At 43.6% G+C, this 23,559-nt stretch overlaps 1 protein-coding gene across 3 annotated transcripts in view; it reads left to right on the forward strand.

Annotated features, from left to right (window-relative positions):
• DHRS3 (dehydrogenase/reductase 3) overlaps positions 1-23,559 on the forward strand; it is a 41,468-nt gene that overhangs the window by 13,714 nt on the left and 4,195 nt on the right. The window contains exons 1-4 of one of the 3 annotated variants that reach the window (XM_073316662.1): positions 15,400-15,555; positions 20,908-21,051; positions 22,256-22,375; positions 23,227-23,465. In XM_073316662.1, coding sequence (XP_073172763.1) covers positions 20,968-21,051; positions 22,256-22,375; positions 23,227-23,465 — 443 coding nt within the window. In that variant the 5' untranslated portion in view covers positions 15,400-15,555; positions 20,908-20,967. Of the gene's footprint in view, positions 1-15,399; positions 15,556-19,880; positions 19,903-20,907; positions 21,052-22,255; positions 22,376-23,226; positions 23,466-23,559 lie in introns of those variants that run through there. The other 2 variants (XM_073316661.1, XM_073316660.1) reach the window with 2 other exon arrangements.

Genomic DNA, 23,559 nt, shown 5'->3' on the forward strand with positions numbered 1-23,559 from the left:
ACAGTAGTAACCACAGGCCTTAGTGAAGTCTGTGGATAGACTCCGAACACAGTTCCTCAGAGGGTACCTGAAAAGAGAGCATATTCAAAGACAGCACATCAGAATTCAAAGGCAATTTGACATATTCATGACCAGAGAATTTAGCCTTTTACAATATCCCTGTGAGGCAGGAAAGTATTGTTATAGGATGAAGAAACTGAGGCACGGGGTCTGATGAAAGCCATAGAGGGACTCGTTTCCATTGCAGTGATTAAAGGAAGAACAAGAAATAGACAAGTGTTTATTACTAGCGCGCTCTCTCTTTGAATTTTGACACTTGAACGAAAAGTCTGCATCTTCTTAGGTCAACCCTTTGAAACTCTGGCTGTTGCTTCCTTTCAGAAGGTTGGTCGTGTTCTAGTTTTCTAAAATCTAGTGACTAGTATCAAGTTGTCTTTATTGTACATCTTTTACTTGTGTTTCTAGACCAAATTAAACATACAAGTCTAGTCATTTTGGCTTTCAGTTTGGATGAAATGTTTAGGCCGAGGATGCCAAACTGATAGGGGTAAGTCCTGAAAGCCAAAGAACAGTGACAGCTTCAGAGCTGACCCCCGGGAGAACAAATGTGGATTTGTACTCACGGGGTTTTATACCTTAGTGCTTGGCTGGAATATAAAGCAGAAGTTATTGGAGGGATGTTCTTAGTCTGGCTCGACCTCTCCTCTTCAAAGCATCGTGTCAGCACATTGAAGATTCGGACAAGTCAGACCCAGGCAGTGCCAGATCCATCGGCTGATAACGCTGACGCCAGCAGAGAAGGGTCAAATCCATGTAGTTTGACCTTTGTCCCAGCAGGGATTAAATTGATTCTAATTAATAGTCTTGAGAAGAGATGGCTTCCTTAGCAGAATTTGTAATGAATTTAAATTGCACCTTCTCATAGGTGAGCCGTGAATTGCACTTAATTAAGTAAGGGTCCTGCAGGCAACCACCCTAACGTTGCTACCTTCTTAATTACAATTTATTGATGGTATTGCAACAGTGTGCTAACCTGAGCGATTCACGCTTTTTAACTTTTCCTTGAGCAAATGCCTAAGAACTTCACTGATGGCAAGAAAAAGACATTTGAAAACCGAAATGCTCTCGGTTACACACACGAAGCGCTGCTAAGTCAGCTGAGTGGCACCTCTATAGCTAAAAGCAGAATTTGGTTCTCACTCTGTCACCCGTGGCCGTTGTACATTGAAGGAGGGGCTGTGTGTTGAGGGGGTGTTAATATTGTATTGTGCTTTGTGGTGGTATAAACCTACTGCTCAGAAATGGATCTGGACTGTGACAGCCCTGTCAGCGGAAGTGTAGGCAGGGCTTATGGCAAGCTTAATGTCGTACTGTTTCTGTTTCAACCTTGACCTGGATGAGACCACCTGTGTAGGGATGTGAAGGAGGTAGTTTAGGCTCCATGGCCCATTCAGTCCATGATATCTCCCTGGCCACATGGGGGGCCAATTAGCACCATAGTATCAGTATCTAATTTTGTTATATGCACATTTTCCCATAAGGTACTGGACTGAAACCATTAATTTATTTTACACAGTCTACTGAATACCAGCATCAGATGGTAACAACTTTCAAATCCTAGCAAAATTGCATTTCAGAACTTATTGGGGTATCCTTCCTCAGCAGTAAAAAACAGTATTGCCAACCCCTGCTGTTCAGAAAACATGCATCAGTCCTCAAAACATCACGAGATTTAAAGTAAATTAATACAATTGGGCTCTTTTTATTAACCTTGTGGTTTCTGAACCTTTGGGGTACAGTTGGGTCACATTTCATTGTTTTCTTCGCAGCTATGAGGGCTAGCAATGTACTTTTAATTTAAACAAAAGACAAGATTCTCAGGTAATCATTTGACTCTAGGAGCTGGGGCTTTAAGAAAAACACCAAATCATAGAAGTGCAGGGCAGGAAGAGACCTGGAGAAGTCATCAAGTCCAGCCCCCTGCACTTGGCCAGGACCAAACAAACCTAGATTATCCCTGAGAGGTGTTTGTCCAACGTGTTCTTAAAGAGCTTCAATAATGAGGATTCCACAATCTCCCTTGAAAACCTATTTCAGAGCTTAACTATCCTTACAGTGAGCAGATTTTTCTTAATATCTCATTTAAATTTCCCTTGCTGTAAGTTAAGCCCATGACTTCTTGTCCTACCTTCAGTGGACATAGAGAACAATTGATCACTGTCCTCTTTACAGCAGCCCTTCACATATTCCCTCTCGGTCTTCTTTTCTCAAGACTGAACATGCCCAGTTTTGCTTAACTGTTCCTCACAGGCCAGGTTTTCTAAACCTTTTATCATTTTTGTTGCTTTCCTCTGGCCTCTTTCTAATTTATCCAATCTTTCTTAAAGTGCGGAGCCCAGAATTGGACCCAATACCCTAGCTAGGGCCTCACCGTTGCTAACAGGGGGTCAATGACCTCCCATGTCTTACATACGACACTCCTGTTAATACAACCCAGAATGATATTAATCTCTTTCCCAACTGCATCACATTGTTGATTCATATTCAATTGGTGGTCCACTAGAATCCCCAGATCCTTTTCAGCAATATTATCATTTAGCCAGTTGTTCCCCATTTTACAGTTGTGCATTTGATGTTTTTTCCTTAATTGAAGTACTGTGAACTTGTCTCTACTGAATTTCAGCCTGTTGATTTCAGATCATTGCTCTAATTTGTTGAGGTCATTTTGAATTCTAATCCTGTCCTCTTAAGTGCTTGCAACCCCTCCCAGCTTGGTGTCATTTGCACATTTTATAAGCATACCCTCCACTCCATTATCAAAGTCTTTCATGAAAATATTGAATATTACCAGACCCAGGACTGACCCCTGCAGACTGCCACTATAAAGGACTTCCCAGTTTGACAGCAAACCATTGATAACTTTTCTGAGTCTTTCAACCAGCTGTGCACACATCTTGTAGTAATTTCATCTAGGCCACATTTCCGTAGCTTGCTTATGAGAATGTCATGAGAGACTGTGTCAGAAACCTTAGCAAAATCAAGATAAATCATGTCTACTGCTTCTCCTATATCCGTGAGGCCAGAATTCCCATCAAAGAAGGAAATTAGGTTGGTTTGGCATGATTTGTTTTTGACAAATCCATGCTTGCTGTTCCTTATAATCTAGTATCCTCTAAGTGCTTACAAACTGATTGTTTAATAATTTGTTCCAGTATCTTTCCGGGTATCAATGTTAGGCTGACTAGTCTATAAATTCCTGGGTCCTCTCTGTTCCTCTTTTTAAAGATAGGTACTATGTTTACCCTTCTCCAGACGTCTGGGACCTCACCTGTCCCCAATGAGTTCTCAAAGAGAATTGCTAACGGTTCTGAGATTACTTCATCTAGTTCTGTAAGTACCCTAGAATCAATTTCATCAGGCCCTGCTGATTTAAATACACCTAACTTAGTTAAATATTCGTTTAAAGTGTTCTTTCCTATTTTGGCTTGTGTTGCTTGTCATTAATATTAATTGTGTTGAGTGTCCGGTCACATTCACCTTTTTAATGAAGACTGACATGAAATAGGCATTACATACCTAAGCCTGAGGGCAGAGCACTCTCCGGTCGACCCCGGTACTCCAGATCTCCGAGAAGAGTAAGGGAAGTCGACCTGAGAGCATCTCCTGTCGTCGCAGCGCAGTGAAGACACCGCAGTAAGTCGACCTAAGCTATGTCAACTCCAGCTACATGAATAACATAGCTGGAGTAGCGTAATGTAGATCAGTTTACCCCCCTAGTGAAGACAAGCCCTTAGACATCCTGATTTTTGTCCCTACATGCTTGTACTAGTCTTTTGTGTTCTTCCTTAGCAATTTGTCTATATTTCCACTTTTTGTAGATTTTCTTCTTCATTTTCAGGTCCTTAAACAGCTCCTGATGGAGCTATCTTGGCCTCTTACCTATTCATGTTATCTTTCTTTTTCATCAGGATAGTTTGCAGTTGTGCCTTTAGTACTGACTCCAGGAGAAACTGTCAGCTCTCCTGAACTCCGTTTTCCCTTAGATTTTCTTCCAGTGAGACCTTACCTACCCGTTCTCTGAGTCTGCTAACATCTGCTTTTTTGAAGGTGCCACAAGTACTCCTGTTCTTCTTACCACACAAGGTAAAATCATGAGATTTGGCAACATTAAGCATGAAGAGGGTGCACTATTCACCTTTTCCTCCTCTTGTCAGGAACGGGCAGTTTTGTCACTAAAGCTCAATAACAAAAACCAGACGGTTCAACCTTTCCAGCTTGAAGATTAAATAAGTGTTTTTCTTGGATCTGTGATTTTTAACCTCCTTGCTACTAGTAAACAGAGACACCAACCCCTGTGATTAGAATATTCACTGAGTGAGATTTGGCTCTCTTAAACTTTGGGGAGGGACCGGGAAATGCTCAGATCCAGTTTTAACAACTTGAAACTATGTTGAATACGAACTCACTAATTTCCCTGCTACCAACAAAAAAATCATTTAATGCAAAACTCCAGGTTGTTGCCTGAAATGAAGAATTCGTGCTTCCAAATGAAATGTTAAAAGGAGTCCCCTCCATTACAAGGCAAAGAAACATTCAATATTTCACTGCAGCTCACTTGGTATAAATATTTCTTTCCCTAGGCCGCAGGAGTATACGACTAGCTCCTGCCACACTGAAGCAAGAGCATTTCCAAGAACCTTGTGAAACTGGGGATGCCAGCATCTCTGAGTCAGGTTGCTCAATTTTAGGTTGCAGGATGTGATGACTGTGCAAAATTGCACAACCCTCTTCTCTTGCTTTCGTGTTTTAGTCCAAACACATCAGAGATTATCCTGTGTTTGCTTGAATGTGTGGTTTATGGGGAGAGGAAGTTTGAAACTAAGGGGCTGACTATCAAAGAGGCTCTGCAGGGTTTCAGTTCCTTGGGTTATATATGTAACAGTTGCAGATTGGTGTTTGACACCTTTGGCTCTCTGTGTGTGGGGGGGAGGCCGAGGGCGAGTTGGCACCTTGCATCTCATTTACAGCCCAGGGTTCATCAGCGGGTCAGCCAGCTCTTAATGACATCATTACACTTGTTTACCACTCAAACAGAGGAAGTGCTGTACTGGTGATGGGCTTTGACCACCGTCAGCATCATTTTTTTTTTTTCAACCCCAGCAATTTTTTGCAGAACGAGAAGCGTAGTAAGGAAGTAAGTGTCTTAACACTAAAGGGATTTAAGTCTCTGTTCCTGATCAGGAGTTCAGCGGAAAAACAAGAGTCAGAACATTCCTAGCATTCGGACTGTAATATTTCAAGAGCAGTACTTCATATTGCCATTAAAACCCCAGGTGTCAGATCCCCATGCCAGCTATGCAGTGTAAATCCACAGTAACTTCACTGAAGACAACCGATTTACTCTGGATTAGTCGCTAAGGTGCCACAAGTCCTCCTTTTCGTTTTGCGGATACAGACTAACACGGCTGCTACTCTGAAACCTGAGATCTTCGAGTGGTTAAAATCAGAGTAGGTGCAGTTAACAAAGTTTAAAATAAGATTTTGTGTTCTTAATTCACAGATTTAGGCCAATTTAGGCTGCTAAATCCATAGTTAGGCTCCTGATGGTCTGACTGTCAAAGGTGATGAGCATCCAGAATTTCCCACTGAAGTCAATGGGAACAGCTGCTGCTCAGGGCTTGTCTACACTACCCACCAGATCGGCGGGCAGCGATCGATCCAGTGGGGGTCGATTTATCATGTCTAGTATAGACGCGATAAATCAACCGCTGAGCGCTCTCCCGTCAACTCAACAGCAATTTAATACATGCCCACCTCGTGCGTGCGCACACCCTCAGTCGCGGACAGATAGCGCCTCTGAAAATCTTTCTGCAAATGCCTCAACTGGTGAAGAGAAATGAATTGTTCTGATCTTGTTTCTCTCCAATGTAAATCCGAAGTAATGCTAACTTCATTCACTCTTAATTTAAATGGGTGTAACAGAGAGCAAACTCTGACCATGTCTGTGGACGTGACCTCTTCCAAGGGATGCTGATAGTTTTAGGTCCAACTTTTTTTTTTTTTTCTTTAATCAGCCTAAGGCTGTCTGGCTTTCCACACTTCTGCAGGAAGGAACTACCCCCACATACTTTTAAGGTGGATCCTGACCGCCATCATGGCCAGTGGGAGATCCTGGCAGCGGGGCTTCTATGGAGCTGCTCTCTGACCGGGTGTTATGGGGGGAGGGCAAATCACACACACACACACCCCGCTTCCAATAAACAGATCACAACTTCATTTCACCGGGGGTTCCTTATGGACTATTCCTTCCCTCTTAATCCCCTCCTGTGGGCTTTGCTGTGGGAAAGAGCAGACCAGCCCCTCTGGCTTCTACCTCTTTCACCTATTATGTTAATTGCAATGGAATAAGTGAGCCCAGAGAATCAAAGGCATCAACATGATTTTGTCATGTACAAAACTAAACAGTTGAACATGGTTTGGGGTTTCAGATACCGAGAGATCAGCCTGCTTAGTCCCAAGGCCACAACTACCATTAAGAACCTTTTATTAAAGATACAGAAAAAGAGTTAAAGCATTTAAAAGATAAAGTATTAAAGCAGGTTTTTATTTTAACAATATCCCTTATTCCCTTTCACTTTAGCTGTTCAGAGATTTTTGCAAGGAAACCTGCCTCTTTGACAATCTTTATGGTGATGATAACTGCCCGTTTTGGGAAAAAGAGAAGTTAATTGTGTGGTCTGGAGCTGTGGCTAAAGTTTGATTCTGCTTCCTTGAAGACCGAACAAAACAAACTCACAAAAGGGGAGAGAAAGGAACAGCAGTGCTAGGAAATGCAGCTTTTGTCTTGGGTGTTGACTTTTACTGCAGCCTCACTGCTGGGGAAACAAGGGCAAAGCACCTGGTCTTATCAGTTGCTCTGTGACTAGCAAATGTGTGCCGGAGTTAGGGCATTGCTGTTAGCTGCCTCGCAGCTGGTGGGTTCACAGCAGCGTTGCAAAAGATGCAATCTTGGACAGCTAAGCCAGACTCTTCTTAAACTAAAGGGAATAGAATGAATAAGGTGGGTAAGGAAGAGGCTAGGTTAGGGAGGGAGTGGGAGCTGGAACCCCATTGGCACATTCCAGGTGCTATTCAGGATTTAGCCAAAGGTGATGGAAGTGGTGATGTCATCCGTTCCCTCTCTCTGGCCTAGTCTGGTGAGGGCATTTCTCAAGATCAGAGCTATGGGGGCCTAGCAGTGTCATGGTAGATCCTGGGGTCCCAATAGATGGTGGGGGTGGCAGCCATGATAGTAAAACTCACTCCTCCTAGTCCGCCCATCCCCCAGTGTTCTGATCCCCTCCATTGGGGGGGGGGGATTAAGGACCCCAGAAAGGTGTGATAGGCAAAATAGGGCATCGCTCATTAGTTTTTCCACAAATTAGGCCTACTTTCCAACACATCCATTTTGGTCCATTAATTTCCACTTGCAATCTCTTGTTCTTTGCCAGTCATGATTTCAAAAGAGTCCTTGGATAGTACTGGTAGACCATTTTGTTTGAACTAATCCAGTCTTTCTATCACCATTTATTGCATATTGTTATGAATTTACACCCACTTTTCAATAATTGATCTCACAGTTGCGATAGGCCTGCTAGATCACAATTATTACAACACACCCCACTAAAGTCAGTGGACTAAATTCTGGTCCCAACTATACTAGTGTGAAATCAGAGTGTCTCCCATTATATCTGGAGTAACACCAGCACAAATCTAGAGTAAGTGAGAGTTTGGTCCCATGTGGTTGCATAGGGTGTAAATCAGGGCATAATTTGGCCCTACTCTTTGATTACCTCCCCCCAAAAAGTCTACTTTAAAATAACTCAGTGTTCCCTCAATAGTCTCATGGGTAAATATTCTCTTTGAGAAAGGACTCTCTTCCTGTGCGTGTGGACAGTGCCTACACATTGTGGACCCTAGTGGAAGGCAAGTAAACAATAATGAATAACTGATCTTAGTGTTAGAAATGTGTTCCTCCTAAAATTTTCTTTGTTTTGTTTCAGGCCATTGCTCCTAGTTATACTTTCCTCTCCTTTGAGACCTGAAATGTTCTCCTTTTTTTCCTTGTCATTCCCTCTCATGTATTTATAGATGGTTATCATATCCCCCCTTGTCTTTCTTCTCAGCTGTATAACTTCCTTTCGGCTCTCCTCATAGGTCAGAGCCTCTTACCCGTTTATTGTTTTGTCACCATTCTTTGGGTTCTCCCATTGTGGCAGTGCAATAAAATGCAAAATCCCCTGGATTGCAATGAAGCCAGAAGGATGCATCATGGCAGGACCTGGCGACAATGCTGTGCAAATCCCAGCTCCAGGTCACAGAACAGCATTCACAAGACCGGCTGTCCAAGTTTTTAGACTCATCCTAGTATCCGAGGGTTAATTTATCTGCCTTTTTTACTATATCACCTGGCTGGTGTACAGTTCATATTATAAAACTCTTCCCTGATTTCTCCATATTGTCCACAAAAAAATAAATAAAACACTGTTAAAATGTCAATAACATTTTAATTTAAAATTAAGAAAATTGTAAATTAAACCAAACATCCTCTTTTGCTCTGTATATTGCAGTCAACATAAATTTTGGGTGGAAAGCATTACAGCTTGAATTAAAGAGATGTACTGAGCATTTCCTGAGAAGGGCTAAGTGTCCTCAACTCATCCCTCAAGTGTAACTTCGGTAGATGTTGAGAGCACTTAGCTCCTCTGTAGGATCAAGCCCAAAATCAGTAACAGAGTTGGGTGAATACTAGGGAAAAATGTTACACAAATGTGCAAGCAAATTCCTAAACAAATCACTCCAGTTTGTTTGTGCTTCCCCGCCCTTTTTAAATTCTTTCCACAGACATTGTTTGTTTTCTCTGCACCAATTTTATACCTTGCATGTTCAAATGCTCATTCCTTTTCCATTAGCAGTCACACCGGAAACCTGATTTTAAGAGTTATGCTCATCCAGTCAGGTGACGGAAATAATATCATGTGACTTATGTGACCAGTCATGACTAACCTTTGAATTTCATATTTCCCTTCACCCTAACAGTTGGCGCCATTACAGGCTAAATGGGCAACCTAAATGCTGCCTTTTCTTGCTTTATAAAAATAAATGGTTTAATCCTTAATGTCAGTGTAACTTTTTGTTGTTGTTGCAGTTAATGCATAAGCCTGTTGCACCCATGTTTTAACCTGTGATATGTTATGTTCTGTGGGATCCAATTATCCTGGGAGATATGAGCAGTGCACAATCATAATAATAATTAATGCTGAATTCAGAAAACAAGTGTGCAAAAGGGCACTGTTCAATATGTTGATGTTGGATCAAATCATTTTCCCGAACCAGACCCAATAACTTTTAACACTCTTTTTAGATTTTTGTTCATTGGCTTTTCCCTGGTCCCTGTCTGCTACAGTAATGCTTTCTGCACCTGCGTGTTTTATCTCCACATGATTTCCTGAGCTCTCTGTGGAAATTTTTATATGAATGTGGGTTATGTGGGCTAGTGGGGCCTGTCTTGCAGAGTGGATGGAGAGGGCTGCAGTGTAGTAGTTTGATTATTTTTTTAAAAACTATTTATGGTGGAAGTTTTAACAGGTTTACAGATCTTTGCCATGAAAACATCAGAGTCAATACAATAATCATTACAACAGTGAGCTTTTGTTGAAAGGAACATTAGAGAGTAATATAATCATCAGATATGTCTATTTACCAGGGTGTTACAAATGTACAGAGTGAACATCTTTACACGACCCTTGACATGCCACTTCAAGTGATTTTATTAAATTGAGTGAAATCTCTGATTACGCATATTAGACATGCCAGGTTTGTTAAGCAAATATTAACAGTTAAAAAAAAAATTGGACAATATTTTCCCGAGATGGCACATTGTGTTTCTGTCACTAGACGTTTTCAAAGCAGTACTTAAAATTAACACATTTTTAAAAAGAATCCACACAAACGTGCTCCTCCCCTTTGCTTTTGACTAGTTGCAGGCAGAGAATTTTCTGACTGGATGTTGCTTTGGGTGCTTTAATGTCCCAGAACCGAGGCAAGTTCTAGCACATCGTGTGGCAGAAACTGACTGTTAAAAAGCTGGTTTCAGAGTAACAGCCGTGTTAGTCTGTATTCGCAAAAAGAAAAGGAGGACTTGTGGCACCTTAGAGACTAACCAATTTATTTGAGCATGAGCTTTGTAGCTCACGAAAGCTCATGCTCAAATAAATTGGTTAGTCTCTAAGGTGCCACAAGTCCTCCTTTTCTTTTTGTTAAAAAGCTATCACTTCTTTCCCCCCACAAATGCCTCCATGAACCTTTGCAGCCCTGACAGCTTGTGGCCACTTGGTGCTTTTGCTGGCACGGTGCACTCCAGTTGACCCTGTCCCCGCGTTAATAGGATTGTAAAGGCTGACTCCTGCGTGACCTCTTCTCGCAAACAACCCACCCTTCCTCTTCCTCAACTGTTCTATACAACAGATCCCCATGCAATCTGCAGTTGCAGTTTATGTTACAGACAAAAGCGACTGGCAAAACCACTGAAGAGAAATCAGCATGGGGCCACCTGTCCTCACATACTCCTGATAGGTGAACAATGCCCTCTGTACTCACAAAGTGGAGGGAAATGATCTTAAATTCCTGTATGCAGACAGAAAATCAAAGTGTTCTTTCCACTATACCGAGGAAGGCCTCCATTGATCCAGCTTTACTGGGAGCAGGTGTCTGCATATTACTCCTGGTTTTCAGTTGCTTCTCTCCATCCCCTTTCCTTCCTTGTGGGGAAAAGAGGGGTCCATTTGAGACCGGGAATCTGGTTCGCATTTAAATGAATAGCATAACAATGCCCACCAGTGATTTTTAACACAATCCTTTGGGTTTTGGGAAGTCAACATTTACAGTAGAAAAGCCAGAGATTCACTTGGAGGAACAAAACTGAGCAAACCTTGTTTATTTAATTTACATGACTGAGAATTACTGGGGCTGATTCTCCGGTTTGGCCAGGCTGCACTGAGCACAGGACCCGAGGATGCTTTAGGCCATTTTTGAGGCACTGCCCGCTGATAAGACAGAGCAGCCTCAAAGGTCTGGTTACCAACCCAAAATATGCTCTGGCCTTTTCTCCCTTGCCACACTGCCTGTTACCAGGGATTTTCTGCATCCTCTGTGCCAGTGGAGTAGCACAAGGGGTCCTATTACAATAGGATGTGGACCCCATTATTTGCTATCTGTTAAGTGCTGACAGTGTGTTTTGCTGGTTTACAAGGCCAGACACTAAGGACAGTCCCTGCTATGCAGAGTTTGCTGTCTAAAAGAACCTTTATATTTAAACTTTTGGGGTCAGGTCCATAGGTGGTGTAAATCACCAGCGCTCCCCTGAAGTCAATGGAGAAATGCCAGTTTATTCCAGCTGAGGATCTGACCCCTGGCCTCCAGATGTGAAAGACTGCTTCGGAGAGGAGGAAAATTTCAAATATGTTTGATGTTCATACGCCACCTGGAGGAGAGGAACATTTGTGATGGAGGAAGAAAGAAGATGACTTTGGGTGGGCTCAGTGATGGATTGCCACTGTGCTGCAGGAGTGCACCTGGCTGCATCCTTTGGAGATGGAAAGCGCAGGGAACAGAAGGTTTTTGTTTCATTTTCTTCTTTCCTGTCTGAAAGGAGAGGAAACTGGGAAAGGGCAAAAGCAAGGACTTCAGAGAGGAGGAGCCTTAGAGTAACAGTCAGAGTCCTGGAGCAACATTAATTCAGCATTTTCTGAAGATACCAGGGACTGCTCTTCTAATCAACTGTCCATGAGCTCAATAGCTAAAACTGAACACTAGATTCTGATCTGACTTAGGGCCCGGCTGTGCTCGAACTGACGTCAATGGCAAAACGACCATTAATCTCAGTGGGAGTGAGATCAGATCCTTTACTCCACTATAAATCCAGCATATCTGTGCTCACATCAGTAGTTACTCTGCATTTACTCCGTTGTAAATGAAAGCACCTCCTGGCCTTGCGAGTACAGAAGGCCTCTCATTTTATGGCAGTCAGATGGATGCCTTTCATAGGCTTAATTGACCTTTATTCTTCATAGCTCAGCAAATGTTCCCACCTGACATGGTAACAATACCTTGCTCTGTAGCCATCAGGGAAATGGTGCATGGTGGACTAGCTTCAGCGCTTTTGTGTAAAACATTTGTGCTAATTCTCTTTGTTTGTCCCCATGCCCCTCAAACAATAAATCAGTATTTTAGCTTTGCAGGTATGGCTCAATTTACTCCTTGTATGTCATAAAGCATTAGGGGCTGGGATTCCAAAGGAACCTAAGCGCTAGGGCACCCACATTCTGTTGAAATTCAATAGGAGTTTAACACCTTAGTCTCCTTTGAAAGACCCAGCCGTAAGCATTGCACCCTTATGTAACTCCAACCCGTGTTTCATTTCATATATATTCTCTTCCATAACTCTGTCTCTAACATTTGTTAGTCTTTAAGGTTCCCCTGGACTCCTCGTTGTTTCTGTTTCTCACGGTTGTTTTTCTTCCTCAATTTAGCCTTCAACTCAAGACTTTGGACCTGACTCTGCTCACTCTGACCAGTGTAAATCCAGAGTAACTCCACTGATGTCTGTTGAGTTAGCCCAGTGTCAAAATATGTGTATGTGAGAGAGGAGTCAGGCCCTTTAATGGCAGGATGTCCTCATTACCCTTCACAGAGGTGTTCCCAGTAGAATCTAGCAGACCTCTGTGATATTTAAATTCAGCAATACTTACGTTCCCCCAGGCTTTAACATGACCAACGTAGCATGTTCTAACATACCACTTCCCTTCATAGAATATCAGGGTTGGAAGGGACCTCAGGAGGTCATCTAGTCCAAGCCCCTGCTCAAAGCAGGACCAATCCCCAATTTTTGCCCTGGCTTGACTGAAGTGATTGTTAGGTTGAGCTAGTTAATGTGATCCAATATCAGACCTTTAAAGCCTAGTCTAGAAAAGCCTATGTGTGAAATGGCTAATTGAGGGCTACCCTCTTACCCCTCTCGGTCCCCCATACCCATATTTGTCCCTTTCCACCCCACCCTCTGCACTTTTGATTGCTTGCCAATATAGGAACTGGCAGAATTTTGCCATTGCCCTGCTTTGCGGGGGTGCTGAGAGCCATTAAACAAAACTGTAAACCCTGTAAATGATGGAAATCACTTCAAACCAGGGGTACTCCCGCACCCCCAGCACCCCTCGTTCCAACAGCTATGCTTACAGTTCATACAGATTTCACCAAGGGGCTGGGTTGAGTATTTTGATCTACTCCGGGCATCAAAAGGTTCTTTTTTTCTTTTTAAAGCAAAGGTTGACTTTTCACTCTGCACAGCCACCCCTCCCACTCTGCCTGTAATCGGGTCTTTAGCATGCCTCTCCTGTGAAGTACTCCTGAACTAACTTGTCCGCATTTACCCAGAGGGCAAGGGAGTGGAAGGGGTGGGGGAGAAAAATCCATTGAACATCAAAACCAAAATACAATCATGTTTTTCAGGCTGTGGGGCCTACGGCACCCTGAGTCCAGAATGCCGAAAACTCTCCCAGGATATAGAATATACTGAAATGTGCCTCTTTGAGGTGTGAGTGCCAGGGCTCTGCAGATAGACTGGGATGAGGCTGAAATACTTCTCTGGATTATCTGTACTTTGTCCTTCCAGAAACCATTCAGCAACTTTCAGGATTGGCAGCACAAAGGCTCTCTGTTTAAACATGGGTAATAGCCTGGGCGATGGCAAATGCCTGCTCAAACAGAGCGACTTTTGTTTCTCTGTGATAGCGGAAGGAGGTTGAGAGGGGCCAAAAAGTGTTATCCTACTCACCCGGAATATCTCTAGCAATCTGTGGCTGGGAGATGCTGTGGTTTCTTTTGATTTGTGAGGATAGCAGGAATGAGATCAAGCTGGGAAGGGCTCTGATATGTTTATATAAACACCTTTATCCCAGAGTGTCTTCAAACTGATCTACAAACAAGATTGCTTCATCCATTCTGAAATGCTACCCACTTTCGGGATGGAACTCTGCGGCTGCTAACCAGTGCATAGAATTGAGTTGCTGTGATCCATTAAAACATGCCCTTACTAATATAGAGTGAGTAGCATGGAGTGGGAGACGTTCTCTCTCAAAACTATTCCAGCTATCGACTCTTTTCCAGCCCTTATTTAGTGAACTGGTAGCTTCTCTGATGGTTAGCACAATATGTCAGATTTGTGGAATATTAGGGCCAAATTCATCACCGATGACATAATAAAAGGGGGGCCGTTCACTGGTGTTGTCCCAGTTTATGCTAGCAATGCTTCTGGGCCGCAGATTAAATGGCTTTTCCAGTGCTCTCCTGCATCTGATGAAGTGAGCTGTAGCTCACGAAAGCTTATGCTCAAATAAATTGGTTAGTCTCTAAGGTGCCACAAGTCCTCCTTTTCTTTTTGTAAAAACCCCTGTAATCGATATCTAAAGGTCTGGGGTTATAGATCTCACCTGCAGAAATTTATCTTTCTTGTGCTGTCTCTCTACTACTTTTTTAAAATACACCTTTTTCAGGCCCTCTTCTTCACTCCTGTAAAATCTCGTGCTGTTCTTGCTCTGCTTTTGGCTATGTGACCTCTCCCTGGAGGACACCTGAAAGCTGTGAATAAGCCATAGGACACCTTTATGACATCACTGGCCAAAGGGTCCTCCCCACTCCTGATGGACCAAATATAGCTCACATTGTTCTGCAGTGTGTAACAGCAATCTCCAGCTGCCTTTCTCTTTGATACAGAGATGCAATCAAAACCTGCTTGGAGCAGGTCATGCTGGGGCCTCCGTGGGCCTCCTATCTGTGTTCAGAAAGGGGCAGCTGATATCTGCACCAGTTTATACAAATCCCTCATGCTATGGAAGCCAACAGTATAACTCCCATTGGCTTGTTTGATGGGGGAAAGTTAGGATTTAAGCCTATGGGGCGGGAGGGGGGCATTAAGCGCCTGGCAAATAGCCAGCAGAGCCCTCGATGGGACATTCTTGCCTTAGGATAACAGCAGCTAGAGCCTGCTTGCATCCCGGGGGCATGTCTCGTTAGCACCCTAAAGTTCAGAGTTAAAGATTCCTAAGAGTCCAACACTGTCTGCTGAGCCTGCGGCTCTGGCTCGAATGATTCTCCTAAGGCCAGCTAAGGAGCTCGGTGGTTTGCCAGAGAGGGGAAGATAAAGTGATAGGGCTTGTTTTGCAAACCAAACGTGAGAATCCATCCTGGGGAAATCTGCAGCGATCCGAGAGGTCGCAGTCACTAGCTACTTTTAAAGTTCCTGTGCCATCATAAATCTCCCGATATTTCTTGTGTCCACTAGCAGGAAGAATCCCTCCACCACCATCAGCTGGTAGCCTAAGCGATTGCTTTCACGTTCCACCTGACTGCCAACCACTGGGGTCACCCAGAGGTAACCACAGGGCAGGAAGCCTCTGTGAGCAGCCCTGCCGCAGCGGGGATTAACCGCCTCACTGGGCCGCTGCCCTCAACAATTTTCTGGTCAGTAACTTTTTGAAAGGAGAGCGTGTCTTGTGCCGTAGGGAGCGGGGGGCAGGAGTGGGTGGGGGAGAGAAGACACGGTGGCTGGATTCTTTCCAGGGTGGGAAACAATCTGTCCAATAACTTCTTCATGACAGAGATTAAATTTTCCTTCCCTTCCCTCCAAACCCATGAATGGATGGCTATGCAACATCCTGACATGCCATGTAATAAGGAACAGTGTCTCTCTGTCTCCTTCACCACTGCATCTCTCTTTGTAAAGCAGAAATTCCTAGCACCGTGAGGATTCCTCTTTCTAGCATTTAGCTGCGAACTTTGTAAGAAGTTTGGGACGAAAGGCTTAAATTTTAATACTGGTGTCCAAACTGGAATCCCAGATCCAAAAAACCTCAGAACTTTGGAGCATTCATAGTCCAAATCCCCCCTCTGCCTTTTGCAAATGCCTCCTATCTTTAGAATGGGCCATTCCCTGAACTCCAGATCCAGACACGTTTCAAGATTAGGGTGTTAATAAGCTACATATGTGCTCTTTGCAATAAGATAAAGCTGACTGAGCTCTCTTAAGGCTAACTTTAAGCATAAGGTACGATGACAGTTGCTTAGAGTGCCACGTCTGAAGGAGTGACAGCAGTGCACAGAGCACCATGTTTGCTCATCTACAGACCAGCAAGAGCCAACATCTGCAAAACACAGGCAGGGGTTCTGACACTGACCGTGAGAGCCCTGGAAAGGGCTTATTTGGAAAATAGTTGGGGCACCAAAGACCACCGGTGACTCTGAATCCCTCTGTGGCTAGTCGTGGTATGATCTGATGCAACCTCACCAGGGTGGCCAACAGAAAATGTCAAGCTGCAAATGCGTTAAGGCGGCTTGAATTCAGAAGAGTCCGGCACCTATGAGCAGGGTGGTGCAAACACTAGTTGGGAAAGGACAATGGAGAAGCCGCCAGGAAAAAGTCAAAAACGGGACTGAAACTATTGCACCATAGGAGAGGAGGAAAAAGAAGTAATGACTACAGGCATCTACTGGCCAAAACCCACGGTGGTGATGGAGTTCCGGAGCAATGGATAGTACTATAGGGCTCAGATTGCAACAGTGATTGAAAGTCTACTGGTGCTTTGGCTCGGGAAAAGGTTTCTGTCCCTTCTCAGCCCCTGTCCAAAACTCTGTCAGGATTTGAGCTCTAAAGAGGCAGAGACGCAAGACAAATAGGGATGTGCCAACTCAGCCTTCTGGCCAAACGTCAGACAGAGACCGAAAGCCTCACACGGGAGCCTGGTCTTGTGAGAGTATTCAGCCTGGTTTCTAGACCAAAGACGTTTTGACTAGACATAGAAGTGAAGCATTTTGAGTTTTGCCCATCACTAAAACCAGCAAAAATGGCAGTAGGAAGGTTGGTCTTGTAGCCATTACTTTTCTCCTCCACAAAGGCTAACACACTCTGAGTCTGGGCAGTGCCATGGGCTGGGAAAACTAAAGGAAGAGGAGCTGGAGCTGTGGCCAGGGTACCGCACCCCACCCAAAACAGCCCACATTTTGATGGAGTCATTTTGCAAGGCTAGCCCACAGGTTAGTCAAGGTCCCAAAATAGCCATTATTGGCTTACAAAATGTTACCATGTCCCACGCTTGCACCATAATGCGATGGCACACTCGTCCCCTGCTCGTACAGTTCTTCACAATGTATTTCCTGACATCATTATGTGTAAGTTTGTCCCCGTTTGACTCATACAGATGGCAATGCTGACAAGCAGAGTGGAAATGGAGAGAGAAGTCTGTTTCCTGTTATCTATCGGTCGTGTGATAGCCCAGACAGCTGGGGAGGATAGGTCATTTTCTTGCCTTGTCTGGTTCCCCCGTCTGGCTCACTCTCTCTCTCTCTCCGCCTCTTCAGCTTGTTGATTTACGTTTTCACCAGTTGCATTGATGGGCATGAACCTGGTAGTCCCCTTGCAAACAACAGGCTAAACTCCCCATGAATGTAAATGCATAATTCCATAGATTTTTGCCTGATGCCTTCATAAGCAGCCATCAGTGTTGTATTTTGTTTCCCTCTTTATACATAAGTGAGAGAGGCCCAGAGAATTTTATATTATCCCTTTTGTATTTCATAACTCCCTCTGTGGTCACACTGTTCCTCCTCCTCCACCCTTTTAAAAATACTTCTTCAACAGTAAATTAAAATCTTGTGAAATTTCACACATTCTGTCTTTCTCTTCGAGTCTACAGAGCAGAAATTGGAAGTGGCTCCCAACCAAGCTATGAAAACAAGATGACACTGAACACAGGCTAACTTCAGTTTTGCAAGCTTGGTGGGGGTGGTGGGGATCATTGGGACAGGGTGAAGCATAGAGACCTGCAAGCACTGGCTTGTCAAGGCTACCTTTTAAAAGGGTGGCTTTTAAGCAGGGGGGCTGTTGGGTTGGCTAGGAGAGCATTCTACATTCTGCCATTTATTTATTCAGACTTTTGGCCGTAGTGGATCTTTTCTTGAAGCATTTTAAAGTTGAAGACCTATTTCTCCTTGCCCGCAACCTCCTCTGTGAGCCAAGGTTTCCAGCAAAATGGCTCTGGCTCAATCTCGCCTGCTCTAAAAGCTCTCTGCATCCTATCCCCCATGCATAGTACTGAAGTTCTGCTTCTTTTCTTTCCTCCCGAGTGTTGTCCTCATACAACCCCAGTGAAATGTGAGTGTCTGCCCACTTAGCTTTATCATTGCATATCACAGCAAGACCGTATGTAGTATGTTTCTTACAGCAGCTTTGCAAAAGGGTTAACTAGAGAGATTTGAATTTTTGTATCTTCTGGTTACGCCTTTGGAACAAATGGGTGTGAAAAAGAGGGACAGGCAGATTCAGAGCTGGTTCAAAGGCAGTTCAGGCACCTTGTTTGATTGTGAAGCCAAATGGAACACAGTCAACAAACCTCCAAAGACACAGTGGTCCCTTCAGAAGCTCCTTACATCTCTATATCTGTATGTATTTCTGGGTGTGTGTCTAAATAAAGATACATAAAGATCACAGGGGTTTAAAGAACAGCATTCGTTTTAAATTTAACCCATTAAGGAAGTTGGCTGGAACCCAGGTACAGTCAATTTTTATCCATGTTCGGCTGTACTTCAAGTGTCCTTTGTACTGCAGGAGCAGTGTAAATGAGAATCAGGCCCTGTGCTGATAATGAAGTGGCTCATCTTGTCCAGCGAGGAAACTTTCTTCAAGTGCTTTATTGTGGGCAGGGAATGCTGAATGCTCTGTCGTCTTGTGCTGTCATCCAGTTGACTCTAGGGGTTGCGTTACGGGCAGTTATGTAATTCAGTCTCTGGACCTTTTTGTCTTTCAGCACTTGGTCACCCAAAAGTCAAAGAGAGCTAAAATCCTAAAGATGCAATGTATTACTTCTTTAACCCTTTTAAAAAAAACAACAATCAGTTAAAAAAAATACCAATCAGTTCACACTAATCATCAAAGGGAGTGCAGTGGCTGAAAGCTTGAGTCACAGAGTCACGTAAGATCTGTATTTCAGAAGATTTTCTACCAGCATTAGCAAATTGCTCAGAAATGACACCATCATTAAGGCTAAAAGCCTTTCCTGTTATGAGCCCAATTTTCTAATCTCTTATGCAGAATAACCCACTTAGGAGGAGCATTTGGCTCTGAGAATTTCTTCTCTCTTCTATGGTTTAATACTGGTTATGCCATGTTGCGTTAGCCATGTTGATCCCTTAATCCTGAATAGTAATTTGCATTAAGAATGTTCTCTTCTGTGGGGATTTCTGTGTGGTGAAAACTGCCTTGTGAGCATAAGCAACCTACAGATTTTCTTTTCTTTTTCCTGCTTTGCCTACCAGCTCATGGGGAGGTCAGTGCCATTAAAGTCTGTAGGAATACACGCTGTCCTGTAATTTCACTTTTGTAAAATGACACGTTTCCGATGGCTCGCAGTGATATGGACAGAACCATCCCTTGGGTAGGGTGAATCAGGGCGACTGCTCTGGGCCCCGCACTTCAGGGGACCCCGCGGGCTGCTGCAATTGGTCCCGGAAGACATAGGCATGGGAACTAGAATGTTGCTGTCAGCTTGTTAAATAAATGCTGAATGAGAGCTTGCATGTATTAATTGCAAAATAAATAAAGGTAACAATTGAGGTTTCTGATTTAAAATGTCCTTGTCAATGTGTGTTTAGAGTTCTCACAGCCCCATTGCAGATGCTGACCCATTATATTGAGCATATGGCATAGGAGCTGCAATGTCCCCAGGACAGCAAGTCTGAGACAAAGTTGGTTTAGGAATCATAGGGCTTGAGTCTGTGGCCTTCCTTCGACAAAAAGCCTGTTGAACTCACTAAATGGTGAGTCTCCTTGCTCTTGTGGGTTTAACTGAAAACCACCACATTGTTTTATAATGAGCTTCTTGCTTAATTTCCTCCTCTTTGGTATAGTATTGGCTTCTCCTCCTCCTCCATTCTCTTGAATTGGGAATTCACCTAGAAGAGTGGTTTCCAAACTTTTTAGGCTGGGAACGTCTTTCCAAATGATGTAGTCTCCTGCATACCCCCATCTGAGATAGCGTCATAATAGACCTATGACTAGGTTGCCAAGTCTGACAAAATAAAATGCTTTGTCCGCCATTACTGAATTTTTCTCGCGTAGCTCCTGATGAGAGCTTACGTACGTACCCCAGTCTGAAAACCATTGACGTGGAATAATAGCTTATAAATTGTCAGCATTCTAAACTGTTACTTTCCATGTGTCGGCTAGACTGTATTTTACCTTACCAGGGAGCAGAAGCGCTAACAAAATTTAGTTGTCAATGTATGACCAGCAATAATATGCAGTATGTATATATGGGGCAATGTTTTTAGGGTTAAACCTAACCCACTTCCCTGAGTTCCACCCCATGTCTGCATGACAACATTAGGATTATATCAGAGAAACTGTGTGTGTGTTGATGGCTTGTTTGTTTTAATTGCCCATGTGCCTGGCATATTTAATGATCACCTTATGCCACTGGCCAATCATTTGGCCCAGAGCTCCGATTTTCTGCGCCGACTGTTACACAGCTTGCAAATAAAAAGCCTTCACCTGGACATTGTGCGTCAGTCACCATCACGATGGAGTCACTTAACGCTGGCCACCAGCATGACCACCACCACCGTAGTTCCCTAGACCCATGTGTTACATAAATATTTTTGTTTAAAAATCAGTGGAGCCCTAAATGAAACAATGTGACAGGACTGGCACTGCAAATGCAATTAAATGAGCCATGTTGAATTGTTCAAGTTAGAAACAGATTTTAATTACAGTAGATTCAAAACAGGAACAATTTTTACTTGAGCAAATGTTTCTCGCTGCAGATCATCCTGTGGGGTCGAACCGAGAAGTGCCTTAAGGAAACCACAGAGGAGATTAGAAGGATGGGAACAGAGTGCCATTACTTCATTTGCGATGTGGGAAACCGAGAGGAAGTCTATCGGCAAGCCAAAGCTGTCCGGGAAAAGGTTGGTCTGTGTGGTGGATCCAGTGATGGGCAGAGCTTAGAAAATCCCCTAACCAATGGCAAGTGGGAAATGTTCTCTGGCGGCTTAGGAAGAAGGGCAGCTATACATTCTGCATCTGGCAAAGGCCTGGCCCTGTCCGTTTCTTGCTTTGATAGTAGGGAATAAAGGGCCTGATTCTCCAATGCCTTCTGACCTTGCTTTGACATTTATATCTGGGCAAAGAAGTTACGAAGTGCTACCAAATCAGAATTCTCTATCCACTCACACCAGGTGTCCATTTGACACCAATTTTGTACAGAGGAAATACTTGCACAAAGTGTAAAGACAGCAGGGAATAAGTCCTGGTAGGTCTTACGCTGGATCCTGACACTGTATCAAGAAGCTGAGTGTGGAAGGAGCTGTGAAAGAGCAAATATCCCACCACGGAGCCAGCCTCTCTTCTCTTGAAATATCTAGGTCAGTGGTTCTCAAACTTTAGTGTTGGTGACCCCTTTCACACAGCAAGCCTCTGAGTGTGACCCCCCCTTATAAATTAAAAAAAACCTTTTTTACATTTAACACTATTATAAATGCTGGAAGCGAAGAGGGGTTTGGATTGGAGGCTGACAGCTCGTGACCCCCCTATGTAATAACGTCGCAAGCCCCTGAGGGGGTCACAGCCCCCAGTTTGAGAACCCCTGATCTAGGAGATATTATAGGACTGAAACTGAATTATAAAATGCAAGTTATAATAATATATAAGAGAATCCTAATAATAGCCCAACAAAGGCAACTGGCTGTTGATTTGGGGAGAACTTCTTTTAACTATAGATCTATCGCTAGTCCTTCTCATGCTCCTGGCCGTCTTTCCAGCTGCCTTTCTCCTTTTGAGTGTCTCTTTGTAGGGACAAATGTTTTACACCACTTTGTCTTTGTTTCAAAACGGTGTAGAAGTTCATTAGTAGCCAAACAACATGCTACGAAACTGCCTGGAAAAAAGAACCATGGAGAAGTCATTTGTGCAAATGTTAAGTACCTGTGCTTCAGCTACTTTAAGCTACCTGGGGTACGTTGTAGTCACCAGAAAGATTACAAAGCCCCGTGTGGCAGGAACTCAGAAGAGGCCATGGAGTCACACTTCAGTAAAAGGACCAAAGTGACTGCTGTATTTGTGAAAAGAGATGTCCACTGTAACCAATCAGCTGCCCCCTTTTTCTTTTTGCAGGTGGGTGATATCACCATCCTAGTGAACAATGCTGCTGTCGTTCATGGTAAGAGCTTGATGGACAGCGATGACGACGCTCTACTCAAATCACAACACATAAATACCCTGGGACAGTTCTGGGTAAGATAAGCTCCTGTATCCAGCGTATTCAGACTTGGAAATGAGAGTGACAAATTACAGCCAGTAAACACTTGGCTGCTGCTATACTTTTCCAAACGATGCTTGGTAAGATCAGCCTGACATGAAAACGAGCCAGGAAAAACAATGTGAAAGGCAAAGGCCAGAGGAGAGAAGTCTGAGGAAAAAATTGAGTTTGACAGATTCCCTCAAATTGATTTCAGTTACTTCTGCTAAAATACCATATTAAAGGCTTCCAGTAATTATAATGCCTCTGATGCTCTTTTAAACTCACCCTGTGACTTACAAGAAAAACTCTGATTTCCTTTGAGAAATCCCAGGCGCACAAAAGAGAGTTTCTCTGTTTGATGCACATCTGGAACATGAGCGAAACATGACCAGATGCATGGCTGCATTGTTCAAGGAAGAGAGCTTGCATTAAACTCATTCAGTTTCTAATTAGATCCGTTAAAAACTAATGTACTTGTGTTGTTCCTCTCCATGTTGAAGTCTTTACCCTAAATAATGTGCATCTGAGCAGAACAGGGCATGATCTTTATTGCCTTTTATTTTGTGCACGGCTTAGGGTTGTGATAGCACAGGTTTGGTTTTGTTCACGGGAATCAGGTTAACTGAGGCTTTTTGGAACCACTCACAGAGCAGCGAGGCTCCCTTCAGTATGAAGCGGGGCCTGAAGCATGGAGTTTGAATGTAATTACTCCGCATACCCCTGAACAACGGAAAGCACAATTGGGCCCTGCATCACTAGGCTTGTTTTCTTAGTGGCTATAATTCCTGTTGTGTCTCTCCTTTGTGAAGTTCTTTTTTTAGTTTCTCTCTCCGTTCCTTTACAGACCACCAAGGCCTTCCTGCCACGCATGCTGGAGCTGCAGAATGGGCACATTGTTTGCTTGAACTCTGTCTTGGCCTTGTCAGCCATCCCTGGTGCCATTGACTACTGCACCTCCAAAGCCTCTTCCTTTGCCTTTATGGAAAGCCTGACCTTGGGATTGCTGGACTGTCCTGGAGTGAATGCTACAACAGTCCTGCCATTCCACACCAGCACAGAGATGTTTCAGGGCATGAGAATAAGGTCAGTCCAGGGGAGATGGTGTAAATCATCTCACTGAAATTAATCAGCTGAACATGTTCGTTAATGCTTGGGGGTTTTTAAAGAGAATTTGATA

This window comes from Lepidochelys kempii, chromosome 18, assembly GCF_965140265.1.
Source record: "Lepidochelys kempii isolate rLepKem1 chromosome 18, rLepKem1.hap2, whole genome shotgun sequence".
Classification (NCBI taxonomy): Eukaryota; Metazoa; Chordata; order Testudines; family Cheloniidae; genus Lepidochelys; species Lepidochelys kempii.